Source organism: Hemibagrus wyckioides, linkage group LG11 (genome assembly GCF_019097595.1).
Source record: "Hemibagrus wyckioides isolate EC202008001 linkage group LG11, SWU_Hwy_1.0, whole genome shotgun sequence".
NCBI lineage: Eukaryota > Metazoa > Chordata > Actinopteri > Siluriformes > Bagridae > Hemibagrus > Hemibagrus wyckioides.
The window spans coordinates 18,891,747-18,905,136 of NC_080720.1; the positions used below are offsets into that span (position 1 = coordinate 18,891,747).

The window sequence follows — 13,390 nt, forward strand, 5'->3', positions numbered from 1 at the left end:
CTAACCAAATAAAGGTCCAAGTCCTGTGTGTTGGGAAACATAGCTCAGTAAACTTGTGTCTTCTATAGTAAAATGGGACAATTTATCACTTTATCAGCTGAACATTGGAAGTTTTTCTATTGATATAAAAACTGATATGGTGTATAATTTGTGTGTGTACAATATCAGTGTTAAATGTTTTCATTTTAAAGACTGGGGTTTATGCGTTTATAGCACAAGACTTGTCCTTTATTAATTACAGATGATTTTCCTTTTCATAAATGGAGGGAAATAAAACAAAGCAAGTTAACCTGAATGAGCATCATGGACCAGTACAGTAACGTTTTAACAGTCATTCCTTTCAGTCAAGTTCTCTGTAGTGACGTGTGTTTTAAAAGCTACATGTCAAAACACACCAAGGAAGGCAAGATGACACTAAATGCATCTCTCAGTGAAGAAGAGATGAAACATGATGGGATCAAATAATCTTTTTTTAAATCTAAAAAATAAGGAATGAAAACAATGTAAATAATGTCTAAAAAGACCAGTGTTTCTGACATCCAGCAGAAATTGAAAACAAATAAACAAACAAAAAGAGCATGGCACCTCTACATTTACCAGAAAAAAATTTAAAATGAAACCAAAAGATAGCCCTTATGACTTTCAGTTGAAAATATGTCTAGATTAGGCTGGAAAAAAAAGAAAAAAAAGAGTGAAATGGACAAAAACAAAAAGTCTCACAGGATTACATAGGATGGTAGCAAGCGTCAAATGTCTGGGACGTTGTACTGGAGAGTTCAGTAGTTTGTTGTTGACTTTAAATAATCGAAGGGATTTTTAAAGTCATTTTCCTAACTGTTATATAAATACATAAAATAGCCAAACATTCTTTGAACGGAGTATCAGCATAAGGACTTCTGTGAAGTCAAAGTCAATGGTGAAGACAGAGAGAGAGAGAGAGAGAGAGAGAGAGAGAGAGAGAATATGAATGAAGCTGAGGTCAGCTTGTTGGAGTGCATGACCATGACCGTGTCAATGCATATGAAAAATGGTAAAACCACCTGAGTTTGAAAAGAAAAGAGACGTGTTATGCATCAACACAGACTGGCACTAGTGTACATGTGTGAATGTGTCTGCAGATGAAAAGCCAGGGTGACCTTTCATACTCTGCTGCTGACACTCACATTAGTGTTTATAATGAATAATAGATTTTGGAGTAAATGTTTTGCATCTATGCTTCTTCTTTTCCGGTCTCACCTGATGTAAAAAAAAAATTAAAACGTGAAATACAGTAATGAGAAAACGGAAGAGCATCCTTTCCAGCGTCGGCGTTCGGACCAGCTAACAAGCTGTCGCATGGGCAATGAACATAGCTTTTGACAGCTGAAAGACTATGGCCATTAGGCAATTAATAAAACAGCAACTCTCCACCATGGGGAAAAAAGGGCCTCGTGCTGTGTGTGTGTGTTCAGGGATTTAGGCTTGTCTCTCCAACCTCCTGAAACAGTGATGTGTAGAACTCAGGCTCCAGCTGTTTGTTCCGGTAACGGTTAACAATTTCAGCAATTTTCTGTTTTCGCCGTACATGCGGAGGGCTGTACGAGTCGCTGTCCAGTCTCTTCCTCCGACATGCGTTTATTACCGTCTGCCTCACTAGGAAACCTGGCAAATGTGGACAGAGAGGACACTGGTATAACAACAGAACATGCTCAAAGTGAATGGCATGGTCTTTGCTTGTCCTGCTAAGTATTCTATACATTCTAAGAAATACTGCATATGCAATTGTACACTAAAAGCCACTTTAATAGGAACATGTATACTGCCAACTCGTGCAATTATTCTAGCATGCAAAACAGTGCAAAGAAATCACTTAAAAAATAAGAAAGATGGAAAATGTAATCTTAGTTATTCTGAACATGGGATGGTTGGTTGTGCCGGATGAGCTGGTCTGAGTATTACAGAAACTGCTGATCTCCTGGGATTTTCATGTTTATACAGAATGGTGTGAAAACTAACAACAACAAAAATAAGCTAGTGAGCAGAGTTTCCGCAGATGGAAATGCCAGAGGTGAATGGGCTACAACAGCAGAAGACTGTATCAGGTTCAGCTCCTGTCAGCCAACAGCAGGCATATAAATTCTATAGTGGGCACAGTTTTTTATTTCTCAACTCTATTTCATTTTCTAAAATACTCAAACCTGCACAACAAGCACCAAAATCCACGGCACAAAGTTACTAAGATACTATTCTGATGTTTGATGTGAAGCTGTATCTGCACGCTGTTATGGACCGTGCTGCTATGATGTAATTGGCTAATTAGATAACTGCATGAATGTGCAGGCATGCAGATTAAATAAAGTGGCTGGTGAGTGTATATGTCAAGCCAAAATAAAGCAAACAAGAGGAAACCCACCCAGTGATCTCCGGCTGACCACCATGTTGTCCACGAGGGGGATGACCATGCTGAACTTCCCCATAGCTCCATGCAGCTTGATGCGGAAGAGGCCAGTCTTTAGTGGGTGGATGAATATGACTGGTACATCCTTCTCTGATGAGCTGGGCCTGAGATAGAGAATGGAGAAAATTCTAACTTTCGGCACATAAATCAGACAGAATGTGAGCGCGCAAATTTGAACCATGTTGTCAATAGTTAAGTATTAAAAATGTGGAGCTACTGACCTGGAAGCACTGCTGTTGATGGCACTTTCCACTCCTGTGCTGGTCTCGGCCAGCAACTCGGACAACGGAAAGTTTTCTGGCAAGAGACAGATTTCAGAAAGTGATATAATCAAACAATGACCGTGACTAATAAAGATATTTATTTGTATTTCAGAGATAAATACAGTGAGGGCATGCGAGGCAGCCAGTAAATTAGTTTGTTCTTGTCTAGTGCACACACTAAATAATTACAGCAATTAAATAAGGAGTACTGTCCATTTATAATAAGAGGCAGAAAACAAATGGAAACTGTTGCTAGGCAGAAGAAAGCCAGCTGCTATTTACTTCTCCATAGCTACAGATAGGGAGTGAATTGAGAAATGAAATGCTCTCACTGTCCACTTTATCAGTGTGCTAATGCCTGTAGACCAGCTCATGTGCAGTTATCTAATCATTCAATCATGTGGCAGCAGCACAATGCATAAAAGCATGCAGATCATTTAGGTCAAGAGCTTTAGTTAATGTTTAAATTAAACCTTGAGGTGGATGAACTGCAACAGCAGTTGTGTGTTCTGAGATGCTGTTCAGCTCAACATGGTTGTAAAGAGTGATTATTTGAGTTAATACAGACTTTCTATCAGCTCAGCCCAGTCTGGTCATTGTCCTTCATCAACAAGGTGTGTGTTTCAGCCTACAGGCGGCTCCTTGTTTTTTCCAGAATGGTGTAAATTCTATGAACCTTTATCTGCTGAAAATCCCAGATTTCTGAAATACTCCAATCAGCCCATCTGGGATCAACAATCACACTACAGTTATCATACTTTTTTCTGATATTTGATGTGAACATTAACTGAAGCTCTTGATCAGTATCTTCATCATTTGAAGGTGCTGCTGCCACATGATTCAATATCTGGACTATAGCGCACAAATGTATTAAAGAGAGTGTACTAGTGGACAGCGAGTATATATTTGTCACTTCTGTTGATTACCAGTCTAGCTGGCACCACTAAAAGATCACACAAGCCTTCGAGGAATTATTACAGTTAAGCAAAAATTAATTGTATAATCAGGCTCTGATTTAGTAAATCCTCTAGCAAATTCATAACTTGGAAAATGCAATATTATTCTATTACTGGATCAGGCAGCAGGCACTACTTTGATAAGCATACATTAGCATACATTAGTATGTATCATTCATTCCCTTCTTAGAATTCACCACAAGTTTTATGCCTTTTGCCAATACTCTGAATACTCTATGATACAGACTCATTTGTTTTTTTTTTTTATTACCTATGTCATCATAGCGCTCCACCCACACCACCAGTACTTTAGTCTCTGGACCCAGAGGTGGTATACTCCTTCCTGATGGCATCTTCTTACTCTTCACTGTGGGAGACTGACAAAATAAAATCAAATAAAATGTTGAACACAGTGAACAAATATAGTGAAAATACAGTAAATCTAGCCTTTATATCTAAGATGCTAAAACATTAAGGGTTTGACTCTGCTCATATTGGTGACATGCTGCTCCCAAAGTGTGCCTTTTTCATGTGGACGAGTCAAGGGCAAGCATGTAAAATGAGACTGTGTTTGCTGTAAAGACTTTGTGGCTATGGGAAATGAAATCAGCAAGTTCTTCATTACACTGCAGGACACACTGCCAATTTCTAGCTCCAATTCACATGGCCTCCAGCTCTGCAGTCTCATTCTGTTGATGTTTAACCTGTACCCATTTTCTCTCCTGGGAAACTGAGTGATTGGCTGTGTAGGTAGGGACACCCCAATATGAGGGGATGAGATAATGTAAGTGTGGGTGTGTGTGTGTGTGAGACAGAGAGAGAGAGAGAGAGAGAGAGAGAGAGAGAGAGATTGTATATATGTTTACCCGTTGTGCAGGCCCCATGTTGTCAGAGTGGTTGGGAAAGAGCTCCAGTGTGAGGTTGGGTTGTTTCAGTAGGCTGGGCATCAGCTCCATCTGGGAATCAGAGTCCGCTGTTGGGAAACTGTTCTCAGACGACTCCGCTACACACACACACACACACACACACACACACACACAATTCAATTGCCCATCAACAATCTTCAGGAAATACAATATGTGTAACTAAATAATAATAAATAAAAAAGGCACAAAAATCCCTACTGTGCAGTTTAGTGGTTTCTCAAATTCTGAGCATGACAAGAATGAAATATGCCCAAGTAAGCATAATTGAGCAATACAACAATATACTACAGATATGATAATAAATTGTTAAAATATTAAATTCCAAAGCATCATGATATCTTTTATTTATTTATGTATTAATTAATAATTACAAACTAACTGGAAGCAGCCGATGTTAAATGATTTGTATTTATTCTATAAAATTTTAAAATGTTAAACTTTTATAAAAATATTTCAACTCGTATTAATTATTTCATAAATATAATAAATAACAATACCTTTATTATTCATTATAACAGCTTTTTTTAAAATAAATATAACACTACTGCTTCACTAGCAGTTTATTAGCAATCCTATATATTGTGATACACTATAATGCCAAAAGTTTTGGGACACCCCTTCAAATCAGTAAATTCAGGTGTTGTTTTTCAGGTGTTGGTCTTGGCCCCTTAGTTCCAGTGAAAGGAACTCTTAATGCTTCAGCATACCAAGACATTTTGGACAATTTCATGCTCCCAAATTTGTGGGAACAGTTTGGGGATGACCCCTTTCTGTTCCAACATGACTGCACACCAGGGCACAAAGAAAGGAACATGAAGACATGAATGAGAGAGCTTGGTATAGAGGTACTTGAGTCCTGACCTCAACCTGATAGAACACCTTTGGGATGAATTAGAGCAGAGACTGAGAGCCAGACCTTCTTGTTCAACATCAGTGCCTGACCTCACAAATGCACTTCTAGAGGAATGGTCAAATATTCCCATAAACACACTCCTAAACCTTGTGGAAAGCCTTCCCAGAAGAGGTGAAGCTGTTATAGATGCAAACCGTGGGCCAAGTCCATATTACATTCATGCGCATGTAAAGGCAGACATCCCAAAACTTTTGGCAACATAGCGTATCATGTCTCGGAGAAATGGCTTCAAGAAATGCGATATGATTACTTACTAGTAAGGAAATAAACCAGTGCCAATTTTTGTCAGTGTGTAATCTGTTTCATGGATTAAATCTAGACTTAGATCAAGCTATCAGCCACCCACACATCCTGTCTAGTGACTATTAGTTTGACTGCACAAAAACTTTGAAGTGTTTATCTTTTTTTTTTTTTTTTATCCTAGGAGCAGTTCCAGTCTTCTGTTGGAGTTTACCTGAGGAGTCACTGAGTGAGGGCACCACAAAGGCGATTTCGGTGAGAGCATCAGCATAGTAGAGCACCCTTTTTTCACCATTAAAAATTCCTCCTCCTGTGTCTCCCACAGCTACAAACTCATCTGCAGCACCAGCAGGAAAAGAGAAAAGAAAGTTTTTTATTCATCCACATCAAATTGAACCTAAAGCTGATGTTGGGACTCAAGATGTGATCGAGAAACATACACTTTGTGGAATTTGTCTCATAAAAGTCAATGCTAACTAACTATAAGTGTCGAAGAGAAAATTATAATCGACTAACATTAAGACAGTGACAGTGTTACATAGTGTGCAGTCTAATGCAGACTGCTGAATGAAGTGTGTGTTTGTGGGTGTGTGTGGGTATGTGTACCTGGTGTATCCGTGCCATTAGATGTGTTGATAGTCCAGCTGGTATACACACTCCCAGTCCAGCCTGGGTGTTGCCCTACTTCAACTGGCCAGCCAAGAGACAACAGCAGCTCCAGGAAATGTGGCTGCACGCTTGCTGAGGACTCCACATTCCTCAAGATCTATACACACACACACACAGCATCCCACAGAAGACGTTTAAAAAAAATCTTGATCAATACACACAAATACAATGCTTATAAACATCCTGTAGATAGTGCACAGAGACTGTTCCTACTTCTTGACTGCTTTTCTGGCCTGCCCTCATGTAGAAGATGAATACTGTGTCACATGGTCTGCATGGCAACAAGTCCAGGTAGCCAATGTCATCGAAGAAGCCTGATGTGGCCGAGTCCAGAGCGATGAGGTGAGGAGGCAGACGACTATTACTTGGCTCCTTAGAAAGTAAAAGAAAAACAGACCCATATGATTACTGCTAGTCCAATGTCCACTAGAATCCTGATGTGTCGAGTGATTCCTTTGCATTTTTTCCTTCAGTAAAAGCTAGTTAGAATTCTAATGACAATATTCCACAATTCAGCCAGAATAAAACACGCTAAATATTTAGCACTGAGCCAAATCTGTAAAAGGCAAAGGAAGCTGATGAGAAAATAACAAGTAATGCAAAAAAAAAATAGATAAAGGAGTTATTACATAAGTAAGTAAGCATTCAAAGGATGAATGAATAGACACATAGTACGTATACCATATGAAACTGCTTAAAAAAATGCATAAATGACAGAATAAACTATAAATAAAATCATGCTGTAAGTAAGAGGCTCCACAAAAATATCTATAGTTAAGAAACAACGTTGTAATCGATTACCTTCAGCGCCTCTAGTGACAGGAAGCCGAAATGTGAGAGAAAGAGACGCGCAGTTTGGAACTCCTGCGCTGGAGGGGGAGGTCTACAGTCAGTAAGCGGGTCGGGGAAGGGTTTATTCCTCCACAGATCCTCTGTGTGGTGCTCCAGGTTGGTTTCATAATCTATCTGCTTTACCATCACACCACGCAGCTTATCGTGCTGCTGTTCCAGCTGACAGACACACAGAAGACACACACAGGATCACTTTCACATAAACACATACACTTCACTTCAGAACTGTTTTGAGACTGTAAATAATCTCCATCCCTCTGTAATACGAACACAATTACTAATGATGCTAATGAAAGCATCCCTGAATTGAATTATAAAATAATGACGAGTTCATTTGCTTATTTGAATAACAGGATGTTAGCATGTCCGCCTCTCAGGCGAACAAGAATAAGAAGTAAATGATAGCGACTTTGACAACTACCACTACGAACTATATAGTATGATTCAAATATAAACGAACCTTTGGGTCTAACTACAACAAAATTAGGCCCAAATAAAATCTCACATACCTACAAACTAATTCAAACCTTACTGTGGACAAATAATATGCATTCAACAGGTGTTTCGAACAGAAATGTAAAGTTTTTATTTACTGAAAATCTTGTTTTAGTTGTCTGTGTCCTTAAAATAACAGCATAACAAGAACTCATGCAAATATAATTAGAAATGGTAACCGGTGCCCAAACACATCACCATGTGTCATGACTCGACTCAGTAGGCCGAATTGTGACAGTGACCCACACACCCACAGACACAAGTTCAAACTCACAAAACCATCTGAGTGCTTGAAGGCTGCAGTACATGATATCAAGGACTCCTGTCAGTGAAAATAGGTTGCATCTCATTCTAATTTTCTTTAGCTTTCTTTAAAGACACAAATGCATACCAAACATCTTCCAGTCAAACTAAGATCATCTTTCTCACCTCCTTATCGACGATATCATGTAAGTCTGGAATGCTCAGGTCAGCTTTGACAAATGGAATCTTGTCCACCTCTTCTGGGAACGGCCTGTGTTTGACATTAAAACGAATCCCGACATCATTTTTGGGGGTTGGCCGACCTTCTGGAACAAACACCTGCTGTAGGAGAGACAATATAGAAAAAAAACAACAAATTATTATTATTATTTTTGTTGTTAATATTATAAATAATAATAATAATAAATATAACTGCAAGCAGCAATGATGGGCCCTCGCACTATGGACCATCACTACACAGTGCCATCACTGCCCAGGCACACCAGACACAGTGAGCACAGTGGGTACATGCATTAAAAGGGGAAATACCAAAAGGACAAGAGTGACAATTTGGGTCTAATGAAAGTGATGACAGCAATATCAACTGATGGCAAGAAGAAAACTAACTCTCCGTCTTAACTATATAAGGGCAAAAGTGACACTTTGGGTGTAATGAAACAGATCATAGCAATGTCCAGTGATGTCAAAAGGGACAATGACTCTCCCTCTAAACTATATTTCTATATCAGTTTATATATAGAGAGTGAGTGAGTCACCCAGGAAAAAATGTCTACTTTTTCTTTTCTTGAAGTGTACATTTTTTGGCTGACTCTGTATATATAAATTGTGAACATGAAGCCATATTTAAAAAAATAAAAATAAAGTGGAAAGAGCCTCTAGTGGACATAGTCTAGTACTGCAGGAGTCAGGCCAAAACCATGTCCAGTCAATGGACTGATAAATGTATAAATTTGTTGTGAGCCGTTAGAGCATCACAAAATCATGAAACTAAGCAAAATTACTCACAACCAATTGTTCTTTCTATGTAATTTTTTTTGAAACATTAGGGCTTTCCACTGTTAAGATATAAGAACATTAATTTTTTTCTATTATGTCCTCACAATAGCAACATCATTCAAAATATCACAAATTCCTTCATAGTTTCACATCAGCCATGTCCTGACATTATTCTGACTGATTTTCAACCAAATCAGGTGAAAGTAAGGGAAAACATTAGAGATTTCTAAAGGTGACACACTTCCTGCTGCCAGTTGGTGGCGCTATGACCGAGACTCACAGTTGTCATATCAGTGTGATCAGCTTTTAATGCTTAACATAATCCTAAGGTTTCATGTAGATCACGTAATGTACACAGAAGTTATTAGCCACTTCCTGTTTTGTTTTATTCGCCATAAGTTTAAGGGCTGAACCGTTTGAGATATCAAAAATCCCTCATTAATTTTGCATTATCAATGTCTTGAGATCATTTTAGCCTGGGTTTGGTGGCTGTTGTATCAGTTCCCTAGGAGGAGTATTTCAAATTCCATTGGATGCGTTTTGCAAACAACTCAAAATAACTCACTTCCTGTGGATAAGACTTAATGACATGCAGTGTGAAGGTTGTTCAGTTCAATGAGATCTAAGTGTGTACCAAGTTGTACATGGATACGTGCAAGTGTGTATCAGCTATGCAGCAAAATTTTCCAGGGGGCGCTGTAACGGGTGTGTGCCACGCCCAGGGCCGAGCCATGGTGACGTCCTAATGGCTGCAGATTCCAACCTGTCTGCTGCTTTTCAAGAGTTTTTGAGCATGTTAAGGGGTCCAAAATGCCCCGAAAGGTTGAAAAAAATAAAAATAAATAAATATAAAATTCTAATGAAAACAATAGGGCTTCCGCACCTACGGTGCAAGGCCTCCTTCAGTGCACATTATAATAATAATGATAATAATAATAATAATGATAACAATAATAATTATTATTTTCTTTCTTTCTTTTTTTTTTTTTTTTTTACTGGATATTGGTACTAAATGATTTTACTGCAGCGTAATGTGTATAGATACAAACTCTCACATCACATTCTGACTGTTTGCTCTGACTGGTTGTAGAGGGCTGTAAGATTACCTTCTGATTGGCCCTGGCGCCTCGAGGCTGGTGGAACAGTTTCATTGTCCAGGCATGGCGACCACACATGCCTCGAACCAGCATTGTGGCAGATGGACATGGGTCTGGAAAAAGAGACATACAAAAATGTCTAGAAAATGCCTTGGTTGCATAAACGTCCACATAGGTGATATTGGTGATCGGTAAACAGAAAATGTGTGCTGTTAGTAAACATTGCACACAACTGTACTTTAAAATAAAAAGGCTGAGCCTTGGTGAAGAGTGTTTAACACAAGAAACAACAAAGCTCAAAAAAACTTCACAGGAACATAACCACAATATATGAAAATATCTTACTGGCTAATGAGATTCAGTGGTTTTTGATACAAGAGACATGTCTGAATTAAAGTCAACCTGTTTTTTTCAACCAAAGTGACTAAATCAGACTAAAGCAAGATTCTTGTTATGAAGGTGTTTCTACACAGCTCTAAATACCAAAATACACTGGCACAGAACCTGCTACTCTCTAGAAATGTTTAAGCTCATTTCTAAATGATTCAAAACACATATCCAAGTGAGCTGAGGAATACTTATGCAATGAACGACACTGGAGATTTTCTATTTGTAGTAAACAAAAAAAGGTTTGTTGAGATTTCTTTTGTATCAAATTTATATCATTTTATTCATTAACTTAATCTTGAATATAGTATTATTTTAAAAATTATTTCAGGTACTTGCATTGCTTAAACCATGGATTTTTTTTTATTCAATTAGATAAGGAAACAAGGAAATTCACTTGGTGCACCAAAAATAGTAAAAGACACAGAAAAAGATGTATAACACGTGTCACCCTAATTCCATTAGGAACCCTAGTAACTCACTCTGTTCATTGCCGAGGGACTGCTCCAACATGGCCAGGATGACTGAATTGTCAAGGACAAAGTATCTGAAGTTACGGTGAGACGTGGATGTCAGCCTGGAGTATTTTATCAGCGTCTCCTCATTCAGCAGACTGCAGGTGGAGGCAGGACCACTTGGAGATGGAAATGCCCCCAACACCTGCATTATACTGGAAAAGAAAATCAGTGAGCAGCATGATAGTCACTGTGGAGTGACTGACGTCAAACTAAAATAGGTAATATGTAATAACACTGACTAATCAGTTCAGTATTTTTTCCTAAGTTATTCTAAATCTGGTTATTATTAGTAGTCACTATGGCAACTCACCATGACAGTGTAGCTTCGGCTGCATCCTTGACCCTCATGGAGGCAGGATTATGTTCTTTGTCGCCCTTATACCTCACTTCCTGTTCGCCTGTCTTGGACTTGCTACCAGAGATGCCCAGTTCAACTATCTCTAACACTTCTATCAAGCAATCCTGCAATAAAAATGGCAAGATGCACAAACTCAACAACCAAGGACCATGGAGAAATAACATACACTATATTGAATTCAGAAGTTGAATTCAGGTGTTTTTTTGTTCAGGGTTTGGGCTTGGCCCCTTAGTTCCAGTGAAAGGAACTCTTAATGCTTCAGCATACCAAGACAATTTTCATGCTAACTTTGTGGGAACAGTTTGGGGATGACCCTTTCCTGTTCCAACATGACCGTGCACCAGTGCACAAAGCAAGGTCCAAAGCAAGGAACTTGAATGGCCTGCACAGAGTCCTGACCTCAACCTGATAGAACATCTTTGAGATCTTTGAGACTGCGAGTCAGGCCTTCTTGTCCAACATCAGTGCTGGACCTCACAAAGGTACTTCTAGAGGAATGGTCAAAAATTCCCATAAACACACTCCTAAACCTTGTGGAAAGCCTTCCCAGAAGATGTGAAGCTGTTATAGCTGCAAAGGGCAGGCCAACTCCATATTACATTCATGAGCATGTAAAGGTAGATGTCGGAAAACCTTTGGCAATATAGTGTACATACCAATACTCATCACATCAATAAAATCTTCTATTGCCTTATTATGACTGCGTACCTTTTCATTGAGCATGTCAGGATGTTCTGTGAGCCACACGCAGAGGCACTGGAAGGCAGCCACAATCATGGAGTGTAGGTCTCTAGAGTGGTGTGGGGCAGGTCGACTGCACTGGTACACAATGTAACTACAAACTGAACTCACAGCTCGTTTCCGGTCTGAAGACTCCACACTTGCCTTCACCTAATAAAAAAAAAAAGAAAGAAATTTTTTAAGAAATGTCTGAAAATGCAGTTCCTATCAGCGTTGACCACTTTTAGCATGATGTGCTACATCCCTTGGTCATTATAACCAAACTCAGTCCTCTTCTACAATGCATGAGATTTTAGAACGCTATAATGTGATTGAAGAAAACACAGCAAGTGATTTGAAATCAGTCATTAATTCAAGATGACTCCAGATGCACACTAGAAGACGCTCCTCTTCAGTTAATTTAGCTGATTCACATTTTTAAGTGGGGTTTAGATCAGGAATTGGGATGGACATGCAAGAAACTTGATTCTGTGATCATTGAACACTTTTGTATCATTTGGCTAGAAGAGTAGGCATTTAAAATTCTTTTGAACGTTATGCTACATCCCAAAAAAGTTCTCAGCCCACATATACTAGACCATGGATAGCAGTAGGGATTGTGCTCTTTTCTGCATATCCATCGTTTTGACAATTTACCTGTTTCATCTAACCAGAGAAACCAGTATCAGAAACCAAAGTTCTAAATAGCATCTTTGTGAACTCCATGCATTTACGTTGGTTATATGAAAGTAATGGCTTTATTATAGCGTGCATTTTAGTCTGTTGGTGATGTATTTAGAGATTTTATTGCCCTTAAATGGGTAGATATTTTAGAAAAGATTTTGCGTCTCTAACTTCCTCACTGCTTGGGGCTAAATAAACGTATCCTCCTTCAGGTAAGTTCATTACCTCTGAATGTTCTTAAACCTCTTAATTATCACTATAAACAAATCATCCTAATCATCCCGTGTTGCTGCATGGCTAAATTGGCTTCCTAGTCACCTGATATTTATACTGTAGTGAAACAGAAAGTCATGGATCAGCTAAAGTGTTCCTAAACACTCAGCAACTCAAAGTTAAATATTAAACGCAGGAATACGTCAGTTACATTTTGTTCATAATAAAGTCCGCCAACAATTTCTCTCAAATATTCAATGTGTGATTACGCTAATTCATCAAATTAATCTTAAAATACGTTTAAGAATAAGCTAAAGGCAAGTCTAAGATTAAGCCAAGTTATTCATAACCTTTTCTAACCCATTTTTGGGTTAAAAACAGTCTACCAGGTGTTGTGCTGGA

General features: G+C 38.6%; 1 protein-coding gene across 9 annotated transcripts in view; it reads right to left on the reverse strand.

Moving 5' to 3' along the window:
* Positions 1-304: 304 nt before the first annotated feature.
* The window catches only part of ralgapb (Ral GTPase activating protein non-catalytic subunit beta), a 42,203-nt gene continuing 29,117 nt past the window's right edge, over positions 305-13,390 (reverse strand). For 5 of the 9 annotated variants that reach the window (XM_058402927.1, XM_058402926.1, XM_058402929.1 and 2 more), the window contains 14 exons: positions 12,080-12,262; positions 11,324-11,475; positions 10,978-11,165; positions 10,118-10,221; positions 8,181-8,333; positions 7,206-7,415; positions 6,618-6,776; positions 6,342-6,501; positions 5,950-6,072; positions 4,523-4,659; positions 3,928-4,033; positions 2,659-2,734; positions 2,393-2,541; positions 305-1,641 (listed from right to left, as the gene is read on the reverse strand). In XM_058402927.1, coding sequence (XP_058258910.1) covers positions 1,448-1,641; positions 2,393-2,541; positions 2,659-2,734; positions 3,928-4,033; positions 4,523-4,659; positions 5,950-6,072; positions 6,342-6,501; positions 6,618-6,776; positions 7,206-7,415; positions 8,181-8,333; positions 10,118-10,221; positions 10,978-11,165; positions 11,324-11,475; positions 12,080-12,262 — 2,094 coding nt within the window. In that variant the 3' untranslated portion in view covers positions 305-1,447. Of the gene's footprint in view, positions 1,642-2,392; positions 2,542-2,658; positions 2,735-3,927; positions 4,034-4,522; positions 4,660-5,949; positions 6,073-6,341; positions 6,502-6,617; positions 6,777-7,205; positions 7,416-8,180; positions 8,337-10,117; positions 10,222-10,977; positions 11,166-11,323; positions 11,476-12,079; positions 12,263-13,390 lie in introns of all 9 variants that reach the window. The other 4 variants (XM_058402925.1, XM_058402924.1, XM_058402921.1 and 1 more) reach the window with 1 other exon arrangement.